The sequence below is a fragment of the Sminthopsis crassicaudata genome, chromosome 1 (genome assembly GCF_048593235.1).
Source record: "Sminthopsis crassicaudata isolate SCR6 chromosome 1, ASM4859323v1, whole genome shotgun sequence".
Classification (NCBI taxonomy): Eukaryota; Metazoa; Chordata; class Mammalia; order Dasyuromorphia; family Dasyuridae; genus Sminthopsis; species Sminthopsis crassicaudata.
The window spans coordinates 756746817-756772843 of NC_133617.1; the positions used below are offsets into that span (position 1 = coordinate 756746817).

The following is a 26027-nucleotide window of genomic DNA, read 5'->3' on the forward strand; positions in this document are numbered from 1 at the left end:
TCTCTCTGTCTCTCTCTGTCTCTCTTGCTCTTTCTCATGTTTTCCCCCAATCACTCTCTCACTCTTTGTCTCTTCCTCTGGCACTTTTTCCCCCTCCCTTTATTCACTCTGGCTTGCTCTCTCTGGCTCCGGCTTTATCTTTGTCTCTCTGAATCACTTATTTTCTTTCACTCTCTACTTTCTTACCCTGGCTCTATCTCACTCACTATCTCTGTTTATCTCTTTTTCTCTGACCCTCTGTATTTTTCTTTCTGTTTCTTTTTGACTCTATGTTTATTTCTTTCTCACTTTCTCTCACTCTCTGACTTGGAATTTTTTCTCCTCTCTCTCTGGCTGTTTCTTTTTCTGTTTCTCATCCCCCTTTCACTTTCTGGCTTTCTGGTTTCCTAGCAGTCTCTGACTCTCTTATTTTCTGTCAGACTTCCCCTCACTCAGTCCATCTGTCTCTAAGACTCTGTTTCTGTCTCTGTCCCTTACTCTGTGTGTCTCTAACTCTATCTCTGTGTGTCTCTGTCTCTTTTTCTCTTTCCTTCTTCCCTTCCCTCTTTTCCTTTCTCTCTGGCTCACTCTGGCATGCTTTCTCACTGTCTCTTACTGTCTCTTTCTCTATGACTCGCTTTCTCTTTGTCTTTCTGGTTCTCTCTCATACATTCCCTCTGTTTCTGTCTGTATATTTCTCTGTGTTTCTCTCTCTTTCTATGTTTTTGTCTCTAACTCTAAATTTATTGATTTTTTATACACATTGCTTTGTGAATCATGTTGGGAATCATAGGAAAGATAGAAACACACACACATACACAACTTAGTCTCCATAGTTCTTTTTCTGGATCCAGATGACATTTCCTGTCCAAAGTCTATTGGGATTGCTTTGGATCACTGAACTACTGAGAAGAAGCAAGTGTTTCATAGTTGATCACACATTCTTCCTGATATTGTGTACAATGTATTCCTGGTTGTGCTTGTTTTGCTCAGAATCAGTTCATGTACAGCTTTCTAGGCCTTTCTAAAATCATCTTGTTCGTCATTTCTTATAGAACAAAAATATTCTATAACCTGCATATACCACAACTTATTCAGCCATTCTCCAACTGATGGGCATCTAATTATTTTTCAATTCTTTGATACCACAAAAATAGCTGTTACAAACATTTTTGCACATGTGTCTTTTCCCCTCCTTTATGATTACCTTGGGATACAGACCCAGTAATAGCATTCTGGGTCAAAGGGTAGCGTACTTCCAATTTTTTTTCCAGAATGGTTGGATCATTTCACAACTACATCAACAATGCTTTAGTGTCCCAGTTTTCCCACATCCTCTCCTATATATCTTTATCTTTTCTTGTCATCTTAGCAAATCTGAGAGGTATAAGGTGGTACTCAGACCTATTTTAATTCGCATTTCACAGATCAATATTGATTTAGAGCATTTATTCTTATGACTGCAGATGGCTTTAATTTTGTCATCTGAAAATTGTTCATATCACTTAACCATTTATCAATTGGGTAATGGCTTGTATTCCTATAAAATTTGACAGTTCTTTATAAACTTTAGAAATGAGACCTTTATTAGAAATACTGGCTGGAAAGACTTTCCCCCCCCCCAACTTTGTACTTCCATTTTAATCTTGTTTCTGTTGGTTTTTGTTTATTCCAAAACTTTTTAATTTAATGTAATTAAAGTTGTCCATTTTGCCTTTCATCATCTTCTCTAGTTCTTCTTTGGTCATAAATTCCTCTATTCTTCAAAAATCTGATAGATAAATTATCCCTTGTTCTTATAATTTGTTTATGGTATCATTTTCTATGCCCAAATCATGGGCATTTTGACCTTATTTTGGTATAGGGCGTGGGATGTAAGTCTATTCCCAGTTTCTGACATATTTTCCAGTTTTCCCAGCAATTTTTGTCAAATTGTGAGTTCTTATTCCAGAAGCTGGAGTTTGGAGGTCTATCAAATATTATATTACTATAGGTCTTGATTATTGTGTCACATGTATTTAATTTATTCTATTGATCCACCACTCTGTTTCTTAGCCAGTACTATATGGTTTAGAAGACTGTTGCTTTATAATATAGTTTTAAGTTTGCTCCTGCTAACACACCATCCTTTGTTTTTTTGTTTTTTTTGTTTTGTTTTTGTGTTGTTTTTTTTTCATTAATTTCCTTGACTTTTTTTTTTTTTTTTGACATTTTGTTGTTCCTGATGAATTTCTTTTTTTTCCTAATTTTATAAAATAGTTTTTTGGCAGTTTGATTACTATAGCACTGAACAAGTAGAATGATTTAAGCAAAATTGTCATTTTTATTTTATTAGCTCGGTCAACCCATGAGCAACTAATATTTTTCCAATTTTTTAGATTTGATTTTATTTATTTGAGAAGTGTTTGGTAACTGTGTTCATTTAGTTCTTCGATTTGTCTTGGAAGATAAAACCAAAAATATTTTATTTTGTCTACAGTTATTTTATTTATTTATTTGTTCTGAGGCAACTGGGATTAAGTGAATTACATAGGGTCACACAACTAGGAAGTGTTAAGTGTCTGAGATCAGATTTGAACTCAGGTCTTCCTGACTTCAGGACTGGTGCTCTATCCACTGTGCCACCTTGCTGCCCCTGCAGTTATTTTAAATGAGATTTCTCTTTCTATATCTTGCTTTTGGACTTTATCTGTAACTTATAGAAATACTAATGTTTTGTATTGGTTTATTTTATTTCCTGAAGCTTCGAATCAGTTTTTGGATGATTTTCTAGGATTCTCTAAGTATATCATCATATCATCTGCAAAGAATGATAGTTTTATTACCTCACTGTCAATTCTAAATCCTTTCATTTCTTTTTCTTTTCTTATTGCTAAAGCCCATTGTTTCTAAGTACAATATTGAATAATAGTGGTGATAATAGGCATCCTTGTTTCATCCTTGATCTTATTGGGAATGAATACAGATTCTCTCCATTACAAATAATGCTTGCTGTTGCTTTTAGATTGATACTCTTATTATTTTAAGGAAAGCTCCCTTTATTCCTATGCTCTCTAATGGTTTTTAATAGGAATGGGTGCTGTATTTTGTCAAAAGTTTTTCTGCATTTATTGAGATTATCAAATTATTTCTGTTGGCTTTGTTATTGAGATGGTTAATTATGGTAATATTTTTCCTGATATTGAACTAGCCTTTAATTCCTGCTATAAATCCCACTTGGTCATAGTGTTTTATCTTGCTTATAAGTTGCTATAATCTATTTGCTAAAATTTAAGTTAAAATTTTTGCATCAATATTCATCAGGGAGATTAACCTATAATTTTCTTTTTGTGTTTTGGCTTTTCTTTGTTTAGGTATCAGTATCATATTTGTGTCACAGAAAGAAATTGGCAGGATTTCTTCTTTACCTGTTTTCCCAAAGTTTATATAGTATTAGAATTAATTGTTTTTGAAATGTTTGGTAGATTTAACTCGTGAATCCATTTGGCCCTGGAGATTATTTCTTAGGGAGTTCATTAATGGCTTATTCAATTTCTTTTGCAAAAATGGGTCTATTTAAATAATTAATTTCTACTTCTGTTTACCTTGGTAATTTGCATTTTGGTAAATATTCATCCATTTAGGTTAGATTGTCTGACTTGGTGACATGCAGTTGGGTAAAATAACTAATTATTGCCTTAATTTCTTTTTCATTGGTAATAAGTTCACTCTTCATTTTTGATACTAATTATTTGGTTTTATTCTTTCTTTTTTTCTGATAAAATGAGCTAAACCTTTATTTTGTTAGTGTTTTCATAAAACTAACACTTAGTTTTATTTATTAGTTCAATAATTTTCTTAATTTCTATTTTGTTAATCTCTCCTTTGAGTTTCAGAACTTCTAATTTGGTATTTAATTAGTTCCTTTTCTAGCTTTTTTGGTTGCATGCCCAATTCAGTGATCTCCTTTTTCTCTATTTTGTTCAAGTAGCTTTTTAGAGATATAAAACTTCCCTTAAGAACTGCTTTGGCTGCATCCGTTAGGTTTTGATTTGTCTCATTATCATTCTCATGGATGAAATTACGGATTGTGTGTGTGATTTGCTGTTTGATCCACTTATTTTTTAGAATTAGATTATATAATTTCTAATTATTTTTAGGCCCTCTCTCCTTGCCACTATATTGAATATAATTTTTATTGGTATGAAAAAGAAGCATTTACTATTAATGCCTTTCTTCATTTGTTTAAGAAGTTTTTATCCCCTAAGATATGGTCTATTTTTGTGTAGGTGCCATGTACTGCTGAGAAAAAAAAGTGTATTTCTTTCTGTCCCTATTCAATTTTTGCCAGAGGTCTATCATATCTAGATTTTCTATGATTCTTTCCTTCCTTCAAGAGTCTTTCCTGTTTATTTTGTGATTAGATTTGTCTGATTCTGAGAAGGAAATGTTAAGGTCTATCATTAGTATAGTTTTGCTGTCTATTTCTTCTTGTAACTGGCTTAAAATCTTTGACTGGTCTACCACTTTGTACATATACATTTAGTATACATACTAGTTCATTGTTTATGCTACCCCTTCCTTACATCTTTTTTGTTTGCAGCAGCACTTTTTTGTTGTGGCAAGTAACTGGAAACAGAATGGCTAAATAAGTTATGGTATATGGTTGTTATGGAATATTATTGTTCTATAAGAAATGATCAGGAGGATGATTTTAGAGAGGCCTGGAGAGACTACATGAACTGATGCAAAGTTAAATAAGTAGAACCAGATCAATATTATACAACAATCAATTCTGATGAATTTGAGTCTTTTCAACAACGAAATGTTTGATGCCAGTTCCAATGAATTTGTGAAGAGAGCCAGTGAGAGGACTGTGGGAACTGAATATGCATCACAACATAACATTCTCACTCTTTTTGTTGTTGTTCACTTGCATTTTGTTTTCTTATTCATTTTCTTTCCTTTTTGACCTGATTTTTCTTTTGCAGCAAGAGAATTGTATAAGTATATTGGATTTAACATACATTTTAACACATATAACATATATTTGAGTGATTGTCATCTAGGGGAGGGGATGGGGGGGAAGAAGGGGAAATTCTGAAACACAAGGATATGCCAGGGTCAATGTTGAAAAATTACCAGTACATGTTTTGAAAATAAAAAGAAAACTTTTTAAAAATAAGATCTATTTTCCATTTTTACCTTTGCTTTATCTGAGATCAGAATTGCTACCCCTGTTTATTTATTTATTTATTTTTTACTTCAGCTGAAGGATAATACATTCTTTTTTAGCCTTTTACCTTTACTCTGTGTGTCTGTGTGAAATGTGTTTCTTATAAACAACATATTATAGAATAATGTTCTTTAAGCCACTCTACTATTTGCTTCCTTTTTATGGGAGAATACATCCCATTCCCATTCACAATTATGATTATCAGCTCTGTTTTCCTCCATCCTATTTTATCCCTTGTATATATATTTTGTTTTTCTTTTTACCCTGTCCTTATTTTTGTTTTTGCTCACCCCACCCAGTACCTTAACTCCTATCACCCCTCTCTCTTAGTAGTTTTTTTTTAAAACCCATTCTATCCACTTTTATCACCCCTTTCTTCTCTTATCTTTTCCCCTAGTATTTCTGCTCTCCCTGTTATCCTGACCTTTTCCTTTTCTTTTTGTCTAACTCTATAAAGTAGAGCTAGATAAATTTCTATAGTCAACCAAACAATTAAGTTATTCCCTCTTAATGCCAAAACTGATGAGACCAAGCTACAGACAATGCTCACCCCCTCCCTTCTTTCCCTTGATTTGTGATCTAATTGTCCCATTATATCTCCCCTTTCCAAAAGACATTTTTTCCACCCCTTGATGTCTTTTTCTTTGATGTCATCACATCAAAATTGATTCACAACTATACTCTCAGTCCTTGTGATGTCCTTATCTGTCTGTCCCACTGACAAGTACAGTTCAAGTTACAGATATCATTTTCCCATGTAAACAGTTTGACCTTTAAATAATATATACACTTGAGTCCTGTGTTTGAAGATCAACTTTTCTGTTTAGTTCTGTTTTTTTCAGTAGAAATGACTGAAAGTCTCTTCATTGAAGCTCCATCTCCTTCTCTGAAAGATGGTGTTCAGTCTCACTGGGTAGTTAATTCTTGGTTGTAACCCTAGATATTTTGCCTTCTAGAATATGATATACCAGGCTCTCTGATCCTGAAGCTGCCAGATCCTGAATATTCCTGACTATTGCTCCTTGATATTTGAATTGTTTTTGTCTGGCAGCTTGCAGTGTTTTTAGCTTGAGATTGTAGTTCTGGAGTTTCATAACAATGTTTCTTGGGATTTTCCTAATGAAATCTCTTTCTGAAGATGATTGATGGATTCAATTAGCGAATATTTCACCTTCTGTTTCTAGAATATTTGAACATTTTCCTTAATGGTCTCTTGAAATGCTATCCAGGTTGTGAAAGAATCTGGCCATTTTGGAGAGCAATCTGGAACTATGCCCAAAAATTTATCAAACTGTGCATGCCCTTTGATCCAGCAGTGCTACTACTGGGCTTATATCCCAAAGAAATACTGAAGAAGGGAAAGGGACCAGTGTTTGCCAGAATGTTTGTAGCAGCTCTTTTCATAGTGGCTAGAAACTGGAGGATGAATGGATGTCCATCAATTGGAGAATGGTTGGGTAAATTGTGGTATATGAAGGCTATGGAATATTGTTGCTCTGTGGGAAATGACCAGCAGGAGGATTTCAGAAAGGCTTGGAGAAACTTGCATGAACTGATGCTGAGTGAAATGAGCAGAACCAGAAGATCACTATACACTTCAGCAACAATACTGTATGAGGACGTATTCTGATGGAAGTGGAAATCTTCAACATAAAGAAGATCAAACTCACTTCCAGCTAATCAATGATGAACAGAAATAACTACACCCAGAGAAGGAACACTGGGAAGTGAATGTAAAGTGTTAGCACTACTGTCTTTCTACCCAGCTTACTTATACCTTTGGAATCCAATTCTTAATGTGCAACAAGAAAATTGGATTTACACACATATATTGTATCTAGGTTATACTGTAACACATGTAAAATGTATGGGATTGCCTGTCATCTAGGGGAGGGAGTAGAGGAAGGGAGGGGAAAATTTGGAAAAATGAATACAAGGGATAATATTATAAAAAAAATACTTATGCATATGTACTGTCAAAAATTATAATTATAAAATTAATAAAAAAAGTAATTGATGAATGAATAAACCAATGAAAACTTAAAAAAAAAAAAAAGAAAAGAAAAGAAAAGAAATGCTATCCAGGCTATTATTTTTTTTTTCTTTTGGTCATCTTCAATAATTGTTAAATTGTCACTTCTGGATTTATTTTCCATGTTAACTGTTTGTGTAAGTCTCTCCAGGCCTCTCTGAAATCATCCTGTTGATCATTGCTTATAGAACAATAATATTCCAAAACGTTCATATACCATAACTTATTCATTCTCCAACTGATGGTTATTCCCTCAGTTTCCAGTTTCTTTCCACTACAAAAAGGGCTGCCACAAATATTTTTACACATATGGGTCCTTTTCCTTCCTTTATGATCTCTTTGGAATACAAGCCCTGAAGAAACACTGCTCCCACAGAAAAAAAAAGGAGATCTGAGCTCCCAGGGTGAACAAAAATGAGAGAAACCTCCAATGGGAGGAGAGGCAAAGACCTGCACTTCCAAGGTAAAAAGGAGAGGGACCTAGGCTCACAGGGAAATAAAGGGAGAGACCTAATCTCCAAAGAAAAGCTCCCAGGGCAAAAAAGGAGAGACATCTGAGCTCCATGGGGGAAAGAAAAAGGGAGAAACCTGAGTTCCCAGAGAAAAGGGGAGAAAGATGTGAACTCCAAGAGAAGAAGAGTTTTTATGGTAGGGAAGGGAGAATGATCTTGTAATGCCTCAGTTTCCCTTAAGTATAATAGCTCAGTTTATATATATATAAAATACCTGAATTATAATACCGGTTTCCCTGTATTATTATGCTATACCCTATATTATGGCCACCATCCCCCTTTTCCTTATCCCATTAAGCTCTGGTCACTCTTACATTCCAGTGAGTCATAAAACTCCAGATGGCTTATCTCAAATGCCTGGGTAGTACTCACTGTCTCTTGTTCCAGATTCTGTCTTTTGCTCCCTACCTCCTTGACCCTGTCAGGACTAAGTTATGATCATTCCTGAATTTATAGCTTGTCCACTCACTCAGTGTTCTTCTGCCCCACTGATAGTGGGAGCCCTATAAAAGTCTCTGGAATTAATTGCTTGCTACTGGATGCTTTGAAACAAGAGTACCATTCAGCCAGCTAGTTTCAGCTAGCCCAAATTCTCCACTATTAAAATATTAAAAACCTACTCTCTGCCTTGCCTCAGTTTCTCTGGCATTACAATCTTAGGCAAAGCAAGGTAGTGATCTTGGCTCAAAGACTTCCTGTTTCCAACCAGCTTATTCTGGGAGGACTTTCCTAGTCCCATTCCTCAGGATGGATGAACTCTTTCCTCCAATCACACCCAGGGTCAGGACTTCAGGCCTCTTACAATCTCTCCTACCCAAACCCTGTCCCCCAATCATACAAGGATCCCCTCTTCTGCCCTAAACTCCTTTCAAATTCCGCTCTAGGTCTCAAATTCCACAGGACCACCATCCATCAGGCTGGTCATCTCTGAGAGCTTCTCTCCCCACTTTCTTCACTAGCTCCTTCCTTCTCAGATTCGGTCACATCCTTCAGAGCAGAAAGACTGCCCTGTTAAAATGGCTTCATCAGATTAACTCAAAGCAAAGAGTCCTATTCTTTGAGCAGATAAGCCTAAATGGCTCTTAGGAAGAAAGGGATGGTACCTGTAGTTTGTGACTCTTGATCCGGATTGGACCAAGTTGTTAAATGGTTGATCTTCAAACCTCTATAAGTGGACCAGACCTTTAGATCATTGGATCTAAAGTCTGCTACCCTAATCATTGAATATAATCAGTCCAGAGTGTCTAATTGATAGTTGTCCAGTAATTTTGTATGCAACACAATTTGGAAATATAACAGATTGAATTGTCATTTGTCAGTAACTTTTATTTCATACTGGGAATCTAAGATATTATTGTCTTCTAATAGAGGATCTTAGGGGAAACATTTGTGTATGAAAGACTGCTAATGAAAAAATGATTTCTATAGGGTGATGCAATTAGATACTTTTAAAATTAGCTCTTCTTTGGATCTAAATGCTTAATGATGACTTAAACTGCTCAAGAGTGGGATTGCAATACTTAGCAGCTCTACAGTATTTATTTGAGCATGCTTTGTTTTAAAACCAAATAATGATACCTTAAGATTTGGGCAAAGTACAAAAGACCTTGAAAATTCTCCCTATGTGCAAAGTACTGGGATTTGACAGGAGCAGGGGTGGTAAGGGCTTCCCTTTGGAAAAGCTCATAAAATTTCAGTTGTCTTGGGGAAGATTGCTAAAAGATGGTTCAATTCCAAGAGAGACTTAATATCCAAGATGGTGGTGGTGTTTATTTCTAATATAGAATAGTGGTGTTCTAGTTACAGTAAATAATCAATAATAGTTAATAGTTCTAGTACAGAATGGTGGTGTTTATTTCTAGTACAGAAATGAGTTTTATCAGACTGACCACTGATAGTAAGAATTATGAAACTGAATCTGGAAGAGTCTGTATGGAAGTTATACCTTTGAGCTTCCTTTAATCTCAGGTCCTCCTAACTTCAGGACTGGTACTCTATCCACTGTGCTACCTGGCTGCACTTGAGATACCTTTAATCTCAGCAGGACCTGACCATGATTCAAAAAGAGACTCTTTCTTTGATATGATCACCTGGCAGTTGAGAGGGTGAGATAATTTTATTAAAAGACTTGAATAAAACTGAAGGAATAAAAACAAATGTTCTCCAAGTTTACAGTCTCCTTTAAGGTGAGAGCAAGGGCTAGTAGGTGGCACCATACTGAAGAGCTGTGGGAGGAGAATCAGTAAGACTCAACTTCATCTGTTCTAGGCCTGCCTCAGACACTTTTCAGGTGTGTTGGCCTGGCCATTCAAGTCTGTTTGCCTCAGGTTGCTCACCTATGAAATTCGGTAAAGATGAATTTAGTCAGGAGCTAAAGGTCTGGGGGGGGGGTGAAAGGTAACCCCTGTCCCCACTTTAAGAACAGAAGAAAAAACAGAAGTTGGAAGGTAAGAAAACAATTTCAATGGTTAAAGAACTGGCAACATTGTGGGGGCAGAGACAGCATGAGTGGTTGAAAATCTGAAATGTGAGCTAGTAACAGCCTCTTTTTATCTGGTACATGTTGATACTTTGCATCTGGATAAACTGACTGATAACAAATATAATTGTCCCAAAATACCTAGGAACAGCATTTGCAGGAATGGCCTTATCTTGGTTGCTACAGTTATTCTAGAATTGAATCAAACTAGCTAAACATACAGAAGATCATCAATTTCCTTGACATGAAGTGATTTACAGGTGGTTCTGAGAGAACAATTCCTTGTGAATTTGAGTGTTTTATGAAAGCACTGCATTTCTAAACTTAGCTCAAATTTTCTCTAAAATTAAAGGGGACTGATGAGAAAACTGAACTTTTGCATTTAACACAGAGGAATACTGAACTTTTGGACTTATTCTTCTGGAGATTGTTCTTAAAGAGGACTGATACCATCAGGGTGAAGTCTTGATTTGCAAGTGAGTTGGATTTAAACGAGGCAGAACTGTGCAAATTCACATACCTCTCTCTGTCTTTCAGTCATCTGAGTCTGGTGGCAAGACATAGGTCACCCCATTTCCACCTAATGTATAAACCCATGAATGGCTCTCAGATTTTAGGGTCTGAGAGTTGTGTTTTTTCCAGTTACTCTCTTGGTGCCTTCTGTTAGGATAGTTGACATTGGTGAAACTTTTCATTAAAGAACTGTAGAAGATGAGCCCAAAGTAAGGAAGAGTGCTGATAGGTGGTCAGTCAGAATACTCTACAAGTGCCCCTGAGATGGTAGGACAAAGTCAGGAAGGACTCCATCATATTGGATGGATGCTCTGTGGTGAACATATGTGAGACATAAGCAAGAATCACATAGGAGGGATAGACATACATCTATGTTGTTGAAAGGAATTTCAAATGGAAGAGATCACTGATAGGTTGAGTATTTGGGGAAGTCGGTGGATATTTTGTCCTTGGTTTGGCTCACTTCAATCTGTTCATTTATATATCTTTAAGATTTTCTGAATTCTTCATATACAATGGTCCTTAGGACACAATATTCCAATATGTTCACGTGCCACAATTTGTTTAGCCATTCTCCAACTGAAGAGTATCCATTTTGTTTCTCTTTTCCACCTATATTGGTTTCTGCTACCAAAAGTTAAAGCAAATAGGACAGAACTAAAACACTGCAATCATAGTGTAGCTAGAACCTGAGTTTATGTCTTGCAGTGGGGTTTCTTGTGTCACAAAAGATGGGCAGTTGACCACCTTTTAACAAATCCTACTATCAAATGACTTTTCACAACAGCTAGAGCAATTCATAGCTATAGACATTTATTATTGTGTCTTTTATAGCCCCCCAAAACTACTTCCAACTGTTGGGATCACCATTAACAATTTGATGGATATAAGTTGAAAACTAAGTTGAAATCTTTTATTAAAAAAAAAAAATCTTAAAATCTGAATGAAAATGGCAAGAAATCTACTTCATTAATTGCAGAACTGTTCATTTAGGAATGATTCAACATTGATCTAGGTTGAGAATTCCCAATATCTTGCTGTCTCCCGACTCCAGTCATATGCAGATGGCTTAGTGAAGTAATCTTGAATTATTAGACCTAATCCAAAATTGAGGACCCAGCAAGATGTGGCAGGAGGGGTAGGGTTCAACTTCAAGCTCCTCTTTGACTTCTCAGATTTCCCCCAAAATTTCAAAACAGTTGAGACCTTAATCTTAATTTAAATGATCCAATACCCCATTAAGTGAAATTACTTTCCCAAGATCATAGAGGTTCAGAACCCAAATTTCAAACCATGTGCTCTTACTACAAATCTAATTATCTTTCTATTCTCTCATGCTGCCTTTCAAATAGGTCACCAGATGGAAAAGAAGGATCCAATATGCCCAAGAACCTATTTGCTACCTCTAGTCATCTTTTGTACCTTTCCTCCGTATGCCATTAGAATTATGGCTGGAAAAGGCATAATATAGAAGGGATCAGCACCACTACATCTTCTCCCAAGGTTCTCTACCTGATTCATTTTCCTCCTTATTTTAATATCTTTACTTTCTTCACAAAGTTTATTATTAAGCCCATTCCTTATTGGATACCTTCTGTGTGAATTTTCTGATGTGCAATAAGGCTACTCTTATATGTAAAAGTCTTTCCACATAGCATACATTCATAAGGTTTCTCTCCAGTGTGGATTCTCTGATGTATAGTAAGAGCTCCCCTTTGCTTAAAGGCCTTTCCACACTGGTCACATTGATAAGCTTTCTCTAAGTGAATTCCCTGATGTGCAGTAAGAGTATTCTTATATAGAAAGGCCTTTCCACATTGGTTACATTTATAAGGTTTCTCTACAGTGTGAATTCCCTGATGTGCAGTAAGACTTTGCATATATATAAAGGCCTTTCCACATTGGTTACATTTATAAGGTTTTTCCCCAGTGTGAATTCTCTGATGTGAAGTAAGACATCCCTTGTACTTAAAGGCCTTTCCACATTGGTAACATTCATAAGGTTTCTCTCCAGTGTGCATTGCCTCATGTAGAGTAAGACTTCCCTTATTCCTAAAAGCCTTTCCACACTGATAACATACATATGGTTTCTCTTCATATGGTTTCTCTTCAGTATGGATTCTCTGATGTTGACTAAGTGATCTATTGTCTCTAAAACCCTTTCCACACTGGTTACATTCATAAGGCTTCTCTCCAGTGTGGACTCCCTCATGTCCAGTAAGACTTATCTTATATCTAAAGGCCTTTCCACATTGGTTACATTCATAACGTTTCTCTCCAGTGTGGATTCTCTGATGTACAGTAAGACCTCTCCTATCTACAAAAGCCTTTCCACATTGGTTACATTCACAATGTTTTTCTCCAATGTGTATTGCCTCATGTGCAGTAAGAGATGCCTTTTGCCTAAAAGCCTTTCCACAGTGGATACATTTATATGGTTTCTCTCCAGTGTGAATTGCCTCATGTGCGCTAAGAGCTCCCTTTTGCCTGAAGGCCTTTCCACATTGGTTACATTTATATGGTTTCTCACCAGTGTGGATTGCCTCATGTGCACTAAGAGCTCCCTTTTGTCTGAAGGCCTTTCCACATTGGTTACATTTATATGGTTTCTCTCCAGTGTGGATTGCTTCATGTACATTAAGAGCTCCCCTTTGCCTAAAGGCCTTTCCACATTGGTTACACTTATATGGTTTCTCTCCAGTGTGGATTGCTTCATGTGCAGTAAGAGCTCCCCTTTGCCTAAAGACTTTTCCACATTGGCTACATTCATAAAGTTTCTCTCCAGTGTGGATTGCCTCATATGCCATAGGAGCTCCCTTTTGCCTAACCTTTCCACACTGCTCACTTTCATGTGGGTTCTCTCCAATGTGGATTCTCTGATGTGCATTAAAAGGGCTCATTTCTATAAAAGCTTTTCCACACTGCTTACATTCACAAGGTTTCTCTCCAGTGTGGATCCTCTGATGTCTAGTAAGATTTCTCTTATACCCAAAAGCCCTTCCACACTGCTTACATTCATATGGTTTCTGTCCAGTGTGGATTCTCTGATGTGCAGTAAGATATTCCATTTGCCAAAAGGCCTTTCCACATTGGCTACATATAAATGATTTCTCTACAGTGTGGATTGTCTCATGTGTAGTAAGATTTCCTCTTTGCCTAAAACCCTTTCCACATTTCTTACATTCATAAGGTTTCTCTCCAGTGTGGATTCTCTGATGTACAGTAAGAGTATCCTTTTTTGTAAAAGCCTTTCCACATTGCTGACATTCAAAAGGTTTTTCTCCAGTGTGGATTCTCTGATGTAAAATAAGAGCTCTCTTATTCATAAACCCCTTTCCACATTGCTTACATTCATAAGGTTTCTCTCCAGTGTGGATTCTCTGATGTACAGTAAGAGCTCTCCTTTTTATAAAAGCCTTTCCACAATGCTTACATTCATAAAGTTTCTCTCCAGTATGGATCCCATGATGTCTAATAAGACTTTTCTTATATCTAAAAGCCATTCCACATTGGTTACATTCATAATGCTTCTCTCCAGAGTGGATTATTTCATGTGTCATAAAGATTTCTCTCCAAGATAAGTCACAGGGACCATCATTCATGAATTTTTGCTTGTGACTTTCTACCACAGAAAGGCTTAGGTCTACAGCAGTTTCCTTCATTTCAAGTCCCATTTCATCTTCTGAAAAACAACACAACAACAACAACTATAACATGGGCATTCTCTGTCTACAATATTTGACAAATTAACTCCATTCTCAATCTTTCATTTTCCCTTTCATTATAGGCACTTTCAATCCTTTCTTCACAGATAAGTGATTTGCTGCATATATACTACTCAAATTATTTCATGACAATCCTATCTCTTAAGCATACCAAATTTCCCTGATGATCATTTTCTGTTACATTATCTGAGGTCCTATTCAGAATGTCAACACTATTATTTTTGTGCTTACTTGAGGTAGAAGTGATTTTGTTCTGATCCATAACTTTTTCTTGAGATAGATATTTTTAATTTCTTTTTTAAAAAATTATCATCACATGACCCTTGAATATCCTTGTAACAAACATAGTTATTTAAAAAATGCATTAAATTATGCATTTCTGTATCTCACACAGAAAATTAAGTTCATCATCCTGTAGTATGGAATGGTAGGTAGGGCATGCTCCATTATTATACAACTTTCTCTTATGGAAGTTCACAATCCCCTTGAAGGATTGAGACAGTGATTCAAGGGATTTGACCCACAAATTGATAAGTGGCACCTTAAGTGATAAAATATTGTCTGATTTGGTTATAAAGATAACTCTCAGACAACATGTATATGCACATTTCCATCTTAAGAGCTCTCTTTCTGCAGTGATTTCAATCTATCATCATCATTAATACACTATTTTGGGGGATTGTGCAGTGATTGCATCAAACTCTGACTTCTAAGTGCAACATATACTGATTTCTCAACTTGACATGAAATTGGTTCAGACTTTCCAGGAAGCTTGGACCTTTATGGACAAATGACCACAGGCATGCAAAGATCCTCAGGGACTGTGTCTCACATTACCAGAATAGTTCTCTCACTCCTGACTTACCTAGCAATCCCTTCTCATCTAATCTCTAATCACCCGATCAAGATGTTACCTGGGCTTTCATTCTTGCAGCACTGCGGCAGGCTACTTAAAAATTGTGGTCATGGGGCAGCTAGGTGGCGCAGTGGATAGAGCATCAGCCTTGAATTCAGGAGGACCCGAGTTCAAATCTGGTCTCAGACACTTAACACTTCCTAGCTGTGTGACCCTGGGCAAGTCACTTAACCCCAGCCTCCCAAAAAAAAAAAAAAAAAAAAAAAAAAAAAAATTGTGGTCAGAAGGCAGGAACAGTAGAGACCATCATGAAATCATCACGGGAGACCACGACCTTTCTAGAAAAACAGACCTTCAAGTGCTGCTTATTGAATTTTGAACTTATCTTCTGCCTGGCAGTTTCTCAAAGGAATTGGTTGGGTACATGGGTTGGTCATTCAATAGGGTTTCAGTGAAAGTATAGCGACTTTACCAGTAGTAGAAAAAAAAAAAGTTATTTCTGAAGAAACTCTGTTCTTTCAAAGATTACGACTATATAAATATTATTAAAAAACAACATAGAGCAATATTTTCAATCGACTCAAGTACATTTGTCAAGAGCCAATAGAAATATAAATCTTTTTAAAAATAATGAGCAATTCCTTTGACTGGCTAGAGTTTAAAGAATGGGAACTTATCCAATTCTTCTATTTCTGACCTCATACATGTGTAAGCATTTTCCTCATATTTGTACAGATGGTACAGTGAATAGGGTTTTTAATCATGAAGACCCAAGTTTTAATCCTACCTCATAAATGGGCTAGTCAATTTACAGTATCCTTGTTTACCTCAGTTTCTTTATCTGTAAAATGGGCACAACAATCACACCTAATCCTAGAGTTCTCATGAGGACAAAATAAGACAGCACGTTCATGACACATAGTAGGTGCTGTAAAAATGCTAGCAATTTGATTTCATGTTGACTTTTTCCGCCCCAATTTCCTCCTCTCTTCTTAAGCCATTCTTATTCTCACTAATAAATGATTTCATGAGGTACTAAGTTTATCCACTTTATCTGACTCATGGTGGGTTTCTACAAAATTGTTGGTGTAGTATTATTCCCACCAGTTCTTAGCCTCCAGGAGAGCAGGAGATGTCCTTTGCCTCTCTTTATGTTCCCGGTACTAAATTTAGGACCTGGCATGTAGCAGACACTTAAATGTTTGCTGACTTGAAGAAGTTCTAGGAAATGGCTCAATGGAAAACCTAATCCCTTTTGTCACTTTCAGGAGAATTCCCTCAACCCAATTCCAAATAATTACTTCTTATAGGATCATAGATGATCAGTGGAAAGGATATACAGGACCATGGATTGCAACCCACTTATTTTGTTGATGGGAAACCCAGATTCAGTTCAGACTCATGAAGGTACTGTCAAAAAATATCTGAAAAAAAATTCCAAGACTGGTCTTTCTTCCCAAACCTAGCAGTTATTTTTTAATAACTTCCAGGAGTCTCTTTAACCACAACTTTCATTCATTTGCTTTCACCTTACTCACTTGGATAGAAGCTCCTCAGGTCTTCTTGGTCTAGCATCCATGGTGCTATCCTTTGGTTAAAATAAAAGATGACATCTTCTCTGGGAACTGGAAGTCCTGGGTATGGAAATCAGTTAGGGATGAAGATGGAGAAAAGTTTGTAATTTGGTTGTTCATTTTGAGATTCACCCCATCATGTTCACACATATCAGTCTGTATTTACCCACTAGTGCTTGGAGAGCAAGTAACCCCAAATGGGATGTACCACATTATCCTGAGAAAGAATCAAACCCTCCTCCCCCCTTTCTCTGGAAGCAAATAGTATTTTTCCTTATTTGTTCTTTATTGTTAATTTAGATCCTTATAATAGTCAAAATAATATATTGGCCAGAAATTGTTCTTAAACAATATCATTGTTACTGTATGTTAAAGAAAGCATATGGCACAGAACCTGGAAAATAAGTGAAAAGAAATGCTTATTCCCTTCCATTTCTTTCCCATGACTTGTGCTGGAATTTGGGGGAAGATTAAGGAGAAACTCTCTATACTAGAGACAACAAGGTGCTTTGGGCTACAAAATGATGCTTGTTACTAGAACTATCCCATAAAGGAATGGGCTGTAAGGAAAAGCTGCCTGAGCAATTTTCAGAGCTTTGACAGAGAAAATTTGAGTCCAAATAGAGGTTAAATGAAATCACCTCTGAGATTACTTCCATGGTTCAGATGCTTTCATTCTGATTTGATCTTTGACCTAAAGCTGCCTAGTTTTGATAAGAAAGAGCTTCAGGAGCAACAAAAGACATCCTTAGGGTCCTACCCAACAATACAAATACCAGCACTTTCTCTTTCCTCATTAATAATCTCTCATCCCCCTCTCCCCCAAAATAAAACCCTGTATATTGGGGATTGAAAATATCCCCTTTGATTGTAAACTTGGAACTATCAGAAGTGTCCTTACCCAGGGAGAGCAAGTTCCAAGCATTCTCCCACATGACCTCCTTGTATAGCTCCTTCTGAGAGGGGTCCAAGAGGCCCCACTCCTCCTGGGTGAAGTCCACAGCCACATCCTTGAATGTCACCAACTCCTAAACCACCAAAAGATATAAGATGTAGAGCTAAAAAACACTTCAGAATTTAAAAGTCCAACCCTCCTCAACTTACAGGAGGAAACTGAAAAGCAAGGCTATGCCCAAAGGTCACCCCCTTTATGAGTGTCAGAGTCAACTCCTAAATCCTTGGTCACTAAGAGTCTGAATGTTGAGGAAAGAATTTTATAGGATCAGATAGAAGAAAGCTGAGAAATTATGGAATTATTATGGATGATGTCTTATAATGAGAAGTGTCTTATAATGGAATTGCCTACTCAGGCCTCATGGCATATTTCTTCAATGGAGTCTTCCAAACTCTTTTCCTTGATAACTATATTGCTCTCCCAACTCTATTTCATATTTCTCACTTTGGGTGACTGCTTTATCCCTTCATTTTATCTATAACTTCTTCTCCTAAATAAACCATCTTTTACCAAAGGGAATGGTCATTGTGAATTTCTCACATATTCATTTTGGACTGGGAATTTCCACTCTGATCTCATCATGGTCTATGTGTAAAGCATATTTCACAGTTTTCTTCTATTCTATTGTGTCAGTTCTGAACAACTGAGGAATTTATTATTTTTTTATACTTTTGAGATTTCCAAGGAGAAGACTGCATGTCAGGGTGGAGGGTGGAAAGCTGGAAAAGGTGAAACAAGGAAGGAGGCCTGATTTTGGGAATGGGTTCCACTGATGAATATTCTTATAAGAGATAGAGTATATCACCCTGAGTCTTGGGGGTTTAGGAGCTGTCACTCCTGGGAGAGAACCAGGACTTGGAGGAATAGATATTAAGTAATGAATGATAACTTTGCAAAAGAAAATGAGAATGATTAATTAAACAATACCACAGGATTTCTGGAATTCAGCCAAAGCAGTCATCAGAGGGGAAAGAGTTACCAAGACACATTAAGAATATAAAAAAAAAAAAACAAAAACTTAGAAAACTAAATAAACAAAGCCAAAGTACAAAAGACAAAATATTAAAATTAGCAGGCAAAAAGACAAATTGGAAATAAATAAAAATGACAAATCTAAAAATGGCTTTTAAAAAATCACTATTAAAATGGAAAAGAAGAAAAGAAAAAAAAATATTTACCTAATCTGATCAAAAGAAAGAAGAAAATCCAGTCAATGGAATAGCAAATGGCAAAGGTAAAATCAGAAGAAAACTAGAATAAAAGGGACAATGAGACCATTTTATGTAGTATTAAAGAAACTGAGAAAGAAAAGAGGAATACTGCCAAAAGCATGAAATATTCAAATTATCAGAAGACAGGAAAATTCTATCAAATCTATAAAGAACAGTTAATACCCACACTTGACCACTAATCCACCAAATAAGAAAGTATCCTACAAGAATTCTTTTAGGAGTCTAACATAGACCCAATACTAAAACCAAGGAATATCCAAACACAAAGAGTAAATTAGAAGTCAAGGAATGAACATTGTCTCTTCCCTCCAATTTTAAACAAAATACTATCAAAACACCATAGTGAATTATCCAAGAAACCATTCATTATGATCGATCAAGTGGGATTGCCATTAGGAATGGAAGGGCAGTTCAACATTAGGCGAGCAATGAATACAATCTCATTCTAAACCAAAACATCCAAAACCACATAGTCAATATGATAAAAAAAAAAAAAAAAATAATAATGCTTTGGTCAAAGTAGAACAACAAAGTATAACAGTCTTTGGTAAAAATCTAATTGGACGTATAGACATAGTTGGACCATAATTCTTGGAAAAGTAAACATTAGACATGTTTATGAATGCAATAAGAATACTTGAGAAGATACTAAATGGTAAAAAACAAGTTTCGTGAAAGAAAGAATCAAGGAGTTCATAAAACCTTGCCCACACAACAAACTCTCTAAAAATTTGTATAAATCAATTGGAAGCCACAAGAAAATTCAAGAGACTTTCAAAAGGGGAAGGAAACGTTTAAGATATTTCAAAGTAAAAACAAGTCATATACAACAGACAGCAAGTAAAACTATATATCATCAGTCTATCAGCCTAAAAAGCAGCCTAGATACAGGACTGAAGTCCCAATATATCTTTTAAAGAGAGGATAAAGTAGAAATACTCTTTGATAGGACAGGCCCTAAATTTTGTCAAAGAAATGTGCTTTAAGCTGCTCTTTTCATACCTTTGGACAGTCAAAAGAACATTTCTTTTCCAGATAAAGTCCATAAAGCAACTATCTTAGAGGTCATAAAAGACCATGCCTTGGATCCCTTTCCAGTTCTAGGAGCCTTGGCAAAGTACCACAATTTCCCAATATAGGTAAACTCCTTTGATCTCTCACTCTGAGAGCCTCTCCAATAACTTTTATGTGAATAAAGCTCTTGATGACCAAGAGAAAACCTCTCAGAATTCTTTATCGATCTGGATTCTTATCAACTTCCTGAAAGATATCTCAGGACGTAAACTCCCAGGAAATCATAGCCAAAATGCAGAGCTTCTAAGTCAAAGAGAAAAATCCTTCAAGCAGCCAGAAAGTCCAATACAATTCAAGTACCAAGGAGCTTCCATTAAGACCAGATGCAATTTGGCAGCAAGTCTCATTAAGCAGCAGAGATCTGAGAATAGGATATGATATGACAGGAGGCAAAGGACATGATCTTATGTCTAAGAATGATTTATGAAGCAAAAACAAATATAATGCTACCAGGAGAAAAGGACCTTTAATCAAAGTACTTTCAAGCATTCCTAAGGAAAATAATATAAATGGATAAAATCAAGAAGTGTACATCGAACACCTAAACCTCAGTCATCTAGGCCAATGTGGGAAGGATACACACAACACAGAGTTGAATGGAGAAATACATTTTACTCACCAGTGAAAAAGTGGGAAGGAGAAAAAGGTGCAGGGGTGTTGGAGGGAAGATAGATTAAGGGAAGGATTAGTCCTAACCAGAACAAATTCAAAGGGTGTATAAGAATATATATTGTCCTTTTTGAGATGGTAAAGAGAATTGGGGGGATTACCCATGAATGGGAAATGCATGACTAAGGGCCATAAATATCATGGAATACAATTCCTGAGGAACAATGTTGAAACAGCTGGTCTCTACCACTTAAAGACACAAGGCTCTGGTGCATAAGAGAAATATGTTTTAAGACATAGGCAAGTGGATTTTTTTTATTTTTCAGATCGATTGAATGTTGTGTGTAGTAGGTTTGGTTTTATTTATGTTTCCACTGGATAGGGAGCAGATGAAAAAAATGAGAAGATGGATCTTTGTTGATAAAAATGTGTTTGTGTGTACACACATACGCATGCATACATACATAGGAACACTGATCAATCAGTGCTTGAGGACTCATGATGATATGTTGTCTTCTACCCCTTGAGATAGAATATTTACCTTAAATGTGCACACATGAACATATAAATGCACATATGGACACTACCCTCAATACACATGTTTTTGTACACACATGTATCAATATATAGCAGGTCTAAGCAATGCAATGATCACTGAATTCCTGAGGCCTCTTGATGACACACTGCCTACTTCTTGCTAGAGAAGTGACGTTCAGAGCACACATTGAGATAATATTCTTTCAACACTAACAATAAGAAATTCTGTTGGCTTGACTAGATACATTTCTGTAAAAGGGAGTTAGTTTTTCTTGCTTTATCAATGGGAGAGCACGGTATAAAGGAAAAATTGAGAACGCTAACATTTGTTAAAATAGGGATTAAAAACACCTCCTGTCCAGGGTTTGTTGTGAGGATCATAGGAAATATTGGTAAGGTGCTTAACTTGTGTCTGGCACTTAATAGAGCCCTCATAATAATGGCCAATTTTCTTCTTTCAGACAGTCTTGAAATTAGGCTGACTAATTAGGCTATCAAAGGCAGCAGCCTCCCCATTGAGCCTCTCAGCCTTGGGGGAAGGGCCACCATCTCCTGGAGTTCTGTCTTTCCCATGCCACATGGTTGGATTAATTTTGTTATTTACCTTGAAAGGTGACAAAAGAAGCCCAGGAGAACTTACATAGGGGGCAATGGCTCCATGTGCCTCCCTTCCAGCTGTATTCTGACGGCCTCTGGACAAGTTAGCATGGCTGCCTGGAAACCTAAAGATCTGCCATTGTGCATCCAGGGTCCTTCAGATGTGACAGATTTCCCAAGATGCCACATTGCCTCCCCCTGCTCTGCTGAACACAGGAGCTCCCACATGGAGGCAAGAGGGGCCTTGTGTATTGAACCTAAGGAACTCGTGTCCATACTGTAGGCTATACTCATTAATCTCCTTTTCCCTGTAGATGAATAAACTCATGTTTGATGAACATTTAAACTAAACATTGGCTGGAGTCAGTTCCCTCCATTTACTCTTCTAGGTCAACCCAGGACCTGCTGAGCCGGTTGCAGAGTCACAATTTTTAGGAAACTGTCTCAAGTGCCATGACACAGGAATGTGGCTCTTCCAATGCTTCCTTTTCTCCCTGTGCTTCTCATGGTCTCTACACTGGCACTCTGCATGAGAGAGCCCAAATTAAATTACCAAGAAACTAGTTTGTATACTAACAGAGTACATAGTCCTGGTGGCCAGGAACAACAGAGGCAAGGAAAATCTCAGCAGCCTCTTTGAAGTGGTAGAGATCAGACCCTGTGCCAGGGTAGTTCTTAAAAGCACCAGAGCAGCAGGATGGCCCCAGACTTCTCTGAACTAGAACTCCTAAGTTTGGACCTAGGGCCTTTCTCAAGGCTTATTTTGCTGGATCCAAGAAGTGGTCAGGAGGAGGGATTTGGGGATAGCTGGGAAGGCTCGGGGGACCTGAGGCAGAAGGACAGAAACACCCACAACATCACAGTTGCTGTTATGAGGACCACACTGCACAGGACAAAAGCTGGGGAAGCCTTCCAGGCTCAGCTCCAGGCCGAATCAGACCAAACTCTATGAAGGGTTTTCCAGGACCTCCAGAGGCTAAAAGGAGACCACGGTCACAGGAAACCAAGAGGAGGGGAGAGATTGTGGGTGGGCCCAAACTTGACCCTGGTGGAATGGAGATTCATAATGAAGTAATGTATCTCAGTCAATTGTCAGGAGAAAGGTACCAACGTAGGGGATGTATGTGGAGTGGGTCTCTGTGCCCAAGAAATCAGTTGGAAACAGAGAGGAAGGGAAAGGCAGTGTGGTTACTACTCTATTTCCCCAAGACCTGTTTTTTGAAAGAAATGACCCATACAGGGGCAGCTAGGTGTCAGAGTGGACAGAGCACCAGCCCTGAAGTGGGGGACCTGTGTTCAAATATGGTCTCAGACACTGCACACTTCCTAGCTGTGACCCTGGACAAGTCACTTAACCCCAATAGCCTCAGCAAAAAAAAATAAATAAAAATGACCCATGCATAAGGCCTTGCCAGGTTCACAGTCCATCTTCCACATCTATAGAAATGGTTGTGACTGCAGTTTTCGGTCAGGTCTGTGGGAAGGACTGCACTCACCTGAGGAGGAGGTCTGAGGCTCCCAGGGCCCATTCCCTCTGGCTCCAGGCTCCCTGTGCAGGTAGCAAAGCAACCAAAATGATTCCATTTTGTCAAGTTTCTCCCTCTGGTCCCTGGGTTTTATTTCAGGGTCCTGCTGCTCCCACCCTTGAGAGACCCACAAGAGTAGCAACAGTCAAAGCTCTTACTAAGAGAGGTCACACGTAAACATGGGGGGAGGGCTTTCATTCTAAAGCTCTCTGAAAACCAAGAGAAAGGCAGGAACCCACAGGAGAGTGCCTCCTTCTTTATCTCTGCCTAAAAAAGCCCATTTCCCCCTCTCCATCATCTTAGTCCCTCCCAGGAAGATGGCCTTTATAGTCATAGTTTTAGAGAATGCTATTTGGCATTCTCACAATAAAACTGTTTTCGATGTTCACACCACTTTGGGTGTCTGCCTTGCACTCAGTTCTTGGATCAGGCTCGGGTCCTCAGACGATGAAGCTGGAGAGGGAGAAGCATCCCAGAGGAGGAGAGGACTTTCCCCTCTTTCCCTATGTGGGAGGCCAGGCTGCAGGGATTCAGGGAGTGAGGTCCTCCAGGAGGTACAATGAACTTGACCCTATCCTCAGGAGAGACACTCCATCCAACAGAACAACGCTGGGAGGGTCAGGATTGGAAAGGGAGGTGGGCTGAAGAGGAAGCGGACTCCCCTCCTTAATTTATTCCTTCTTTTCTCCTCCCTCCTCTCCCCATCCTCCCACAGAGACTCTACAGATACAAAGGGCTTTGGGATCCCAGATGGGAGGAGACTACTCAGGGGCTCTTGAGGCAGAGCTCTCCCCCCCACTTAGTGCTCTGCCCTCCTTATATTCCCTCTCCTCAGCAAACACAAACTGCATCATTTAGATTAAGACCACTTGATATAGGAGGGAGGGGAGCTAGGGAAGGGGGAGGATGGGGACAATGAAGCCCCTGGTGATGGTCAGAAAAAGCCTGGGCCTGGGAACAAAATCCTGTCTGGTTTTCAACTCTGAGGGAAGAAAGTGTTAGGGAATCAGGAGGTCTGGGGAGCAAGAGACACCGATATAGGTCACGGCAGGGAGGTCAGGGCCACTAAAGTGACAGAAATGCTCCAGGGGAACACCTGAGTGGAGAAAACGGGTCTACCTAGGAGCTGGGGAGGACTTCCGGAACTCTGGCAATTTTACGTTTGGAGTCTCTGAACGTTAAGTCCGGAAAGGGAGTCCCACGCCTGAGAGCCGGTGGGGAGCCGGCCCCGGAGACAGGCGCAGGAAAGTGCGTTGGTGACTGTGTCCAAGGCGAGGTGCTGGGGTGGAGGGCAGGACTCTCGGATACTTGGATGCTTAAAGGGGGCTGCCTCTGAAGACACTCCATTTCACCCAGATAGAAGACAAAAGGCTGGGAAGCCGGGACATGAGGTGGGGACAGGGAGATGGGAGCCCTGGGGACTGGAGAGGAGGCAGAAATCGGGACTCCGGGATTGCGTCTGAAGTCGGAAAAGTGTGACCCAAATCCGGGAAGGGAGTGGGAGTCTGGAAGAGGTTTGGGGCGGGAGCTCCTCCCGCAGGCAGGCTTGGTACAAAGGCAGACTCGGAGGACACTCACCACAAGGTCAGGAGGAGGAGACTCGATGGCCCGCAGCCAGCGGAAACCAGGAAATATGGGGGCGCTGCCTCAGACCTACCTGGGACCTGCAAGCTCGGGTCTGGCTCCCAGAAGACAAAGAGGTTTCGGCTGCAGCGGAAGGCAGAGATCCCAGCTCAGAGGCTTCCTGCTTCCCAGCAGCTCACTCTGACGGGGTCTACAGAGCCCCGCCCTGCCAATTCCCCCGGATGCATGATCTCTTTCCTCCAATCACAGCCCGGGCCTGGACTTTAGGACTCTTACCGCCTCGCCTCCCCAAGCCCTGCCCCCCATCCCTCAAGGATCCCTTCTTCTGTCCCAAACTCCTTTGAAACTCCACCCCGGGACTCAAATTCCTTCTGGGCCGCCCCCACTGGCTGGTCATCTGGGAGAGCTCCTCCTCCCCACGGCCTCCCCCAGCTCCTTCCCTCTCAGACTCAGCCCCCATCTCCAGAGCAGAGAGACCGCCCTGCTAAAACTGCCTCCCCAGACGGAGCCAAAGTGAGGGACCCCATTGTTTGTGCAGGCAGCAGCCAGGGGCTCTGGGGAAGCTGGGGATGCTCCGCGCAGTTTGTCACTGTTAATCCGGATCGGATTGGACAGAGGTGGTAAATGGCTGGTCTTTAAGCTTCTACCAGGGCCCAGACCTTAAGGCAATGTGCCCTGAAACTCCATCATGAAAGCAAGAAGATGGGACTGCGAGAGGACAAATGAAAGGAACTGGATAAGAATGCCTCTATTCTGTTTTGAATGCGGTTTAGAGTAACATGGAGAGATGCAGGAAGTGAGCTTTCTCTGGAAGATAATTCCGAAACGGACAGAACAGGCTGTTCTGCGCGTGTGTCTCACACTTTAAATCTCTAATGTTGTTTGGGATGTGCCGACTTCGATTTGTGCTCTTGGGATGTTTGGGGAACCACTGCAGGAACCAATACGGGAGTTTAAAAAAAAATGATTTCTAGATGCTGATAGAGGGGTCACCATTTAATTAAAAAAGCTGGAGAGATCCCTAGAAG

At 38.8% G+C, this 26027-nt stretch overlaps 1 protein-coding gene and 1 long non-coding RNA gene across 3 annotated transcripts in view; one reads left to right on the plus strand and one right to left on the minus strand.

Annotated features, from left to right (window-relative positions):
• Positions 1-21967, plus strand: part of LOC141552158 (uncharacterized) — a 57874-nt gene extending 35907 nt beyond the window's left edge. The window contains exon 3 of the long non-coding RNA XR_012485080.1: positions 21905-21967. This is a non-coding gene — a long non-coding RNA (uncharacterized LOC141552158). The remainder of the gene's footprint in view (positions 1-21904) is intronic.
• Positions 11530-25214, minus strand: LOC141552157 (uncharacterized). Of its 2 annotated transcripts, none has more exons than XM_074284629.1 (5): positions 25073-25214; positions 23386-23438; positions 17787-17913; positions 16850-16945; positions 11530-14412 (listed from the first exon to the last, which is right to left on the minus strand). In XM_074284629.1, exons 2-5 carry the CDS (start codon positions 23416-23418, stop codon positions 12311-12313), a joined length of 2358 nt encoding a protein of 785 aa, XP_074140730.1. In that variant the 5' UTR covers positions 23419-23438; positions 25073-25214; the 3' UTR covers positions 11530-12310. The 2 variants fall into 2 exon arrangements, with proteins under 2 accessions (XP_074140730.1, XP_074140731.1); XM_074284630.1 differs by lacking the exon at positions 25073-25214 and adding an exon at positions 24994-25022.
• Between the last annotated feature and the right edge of the window lie 813 nt (positions 25215-26027).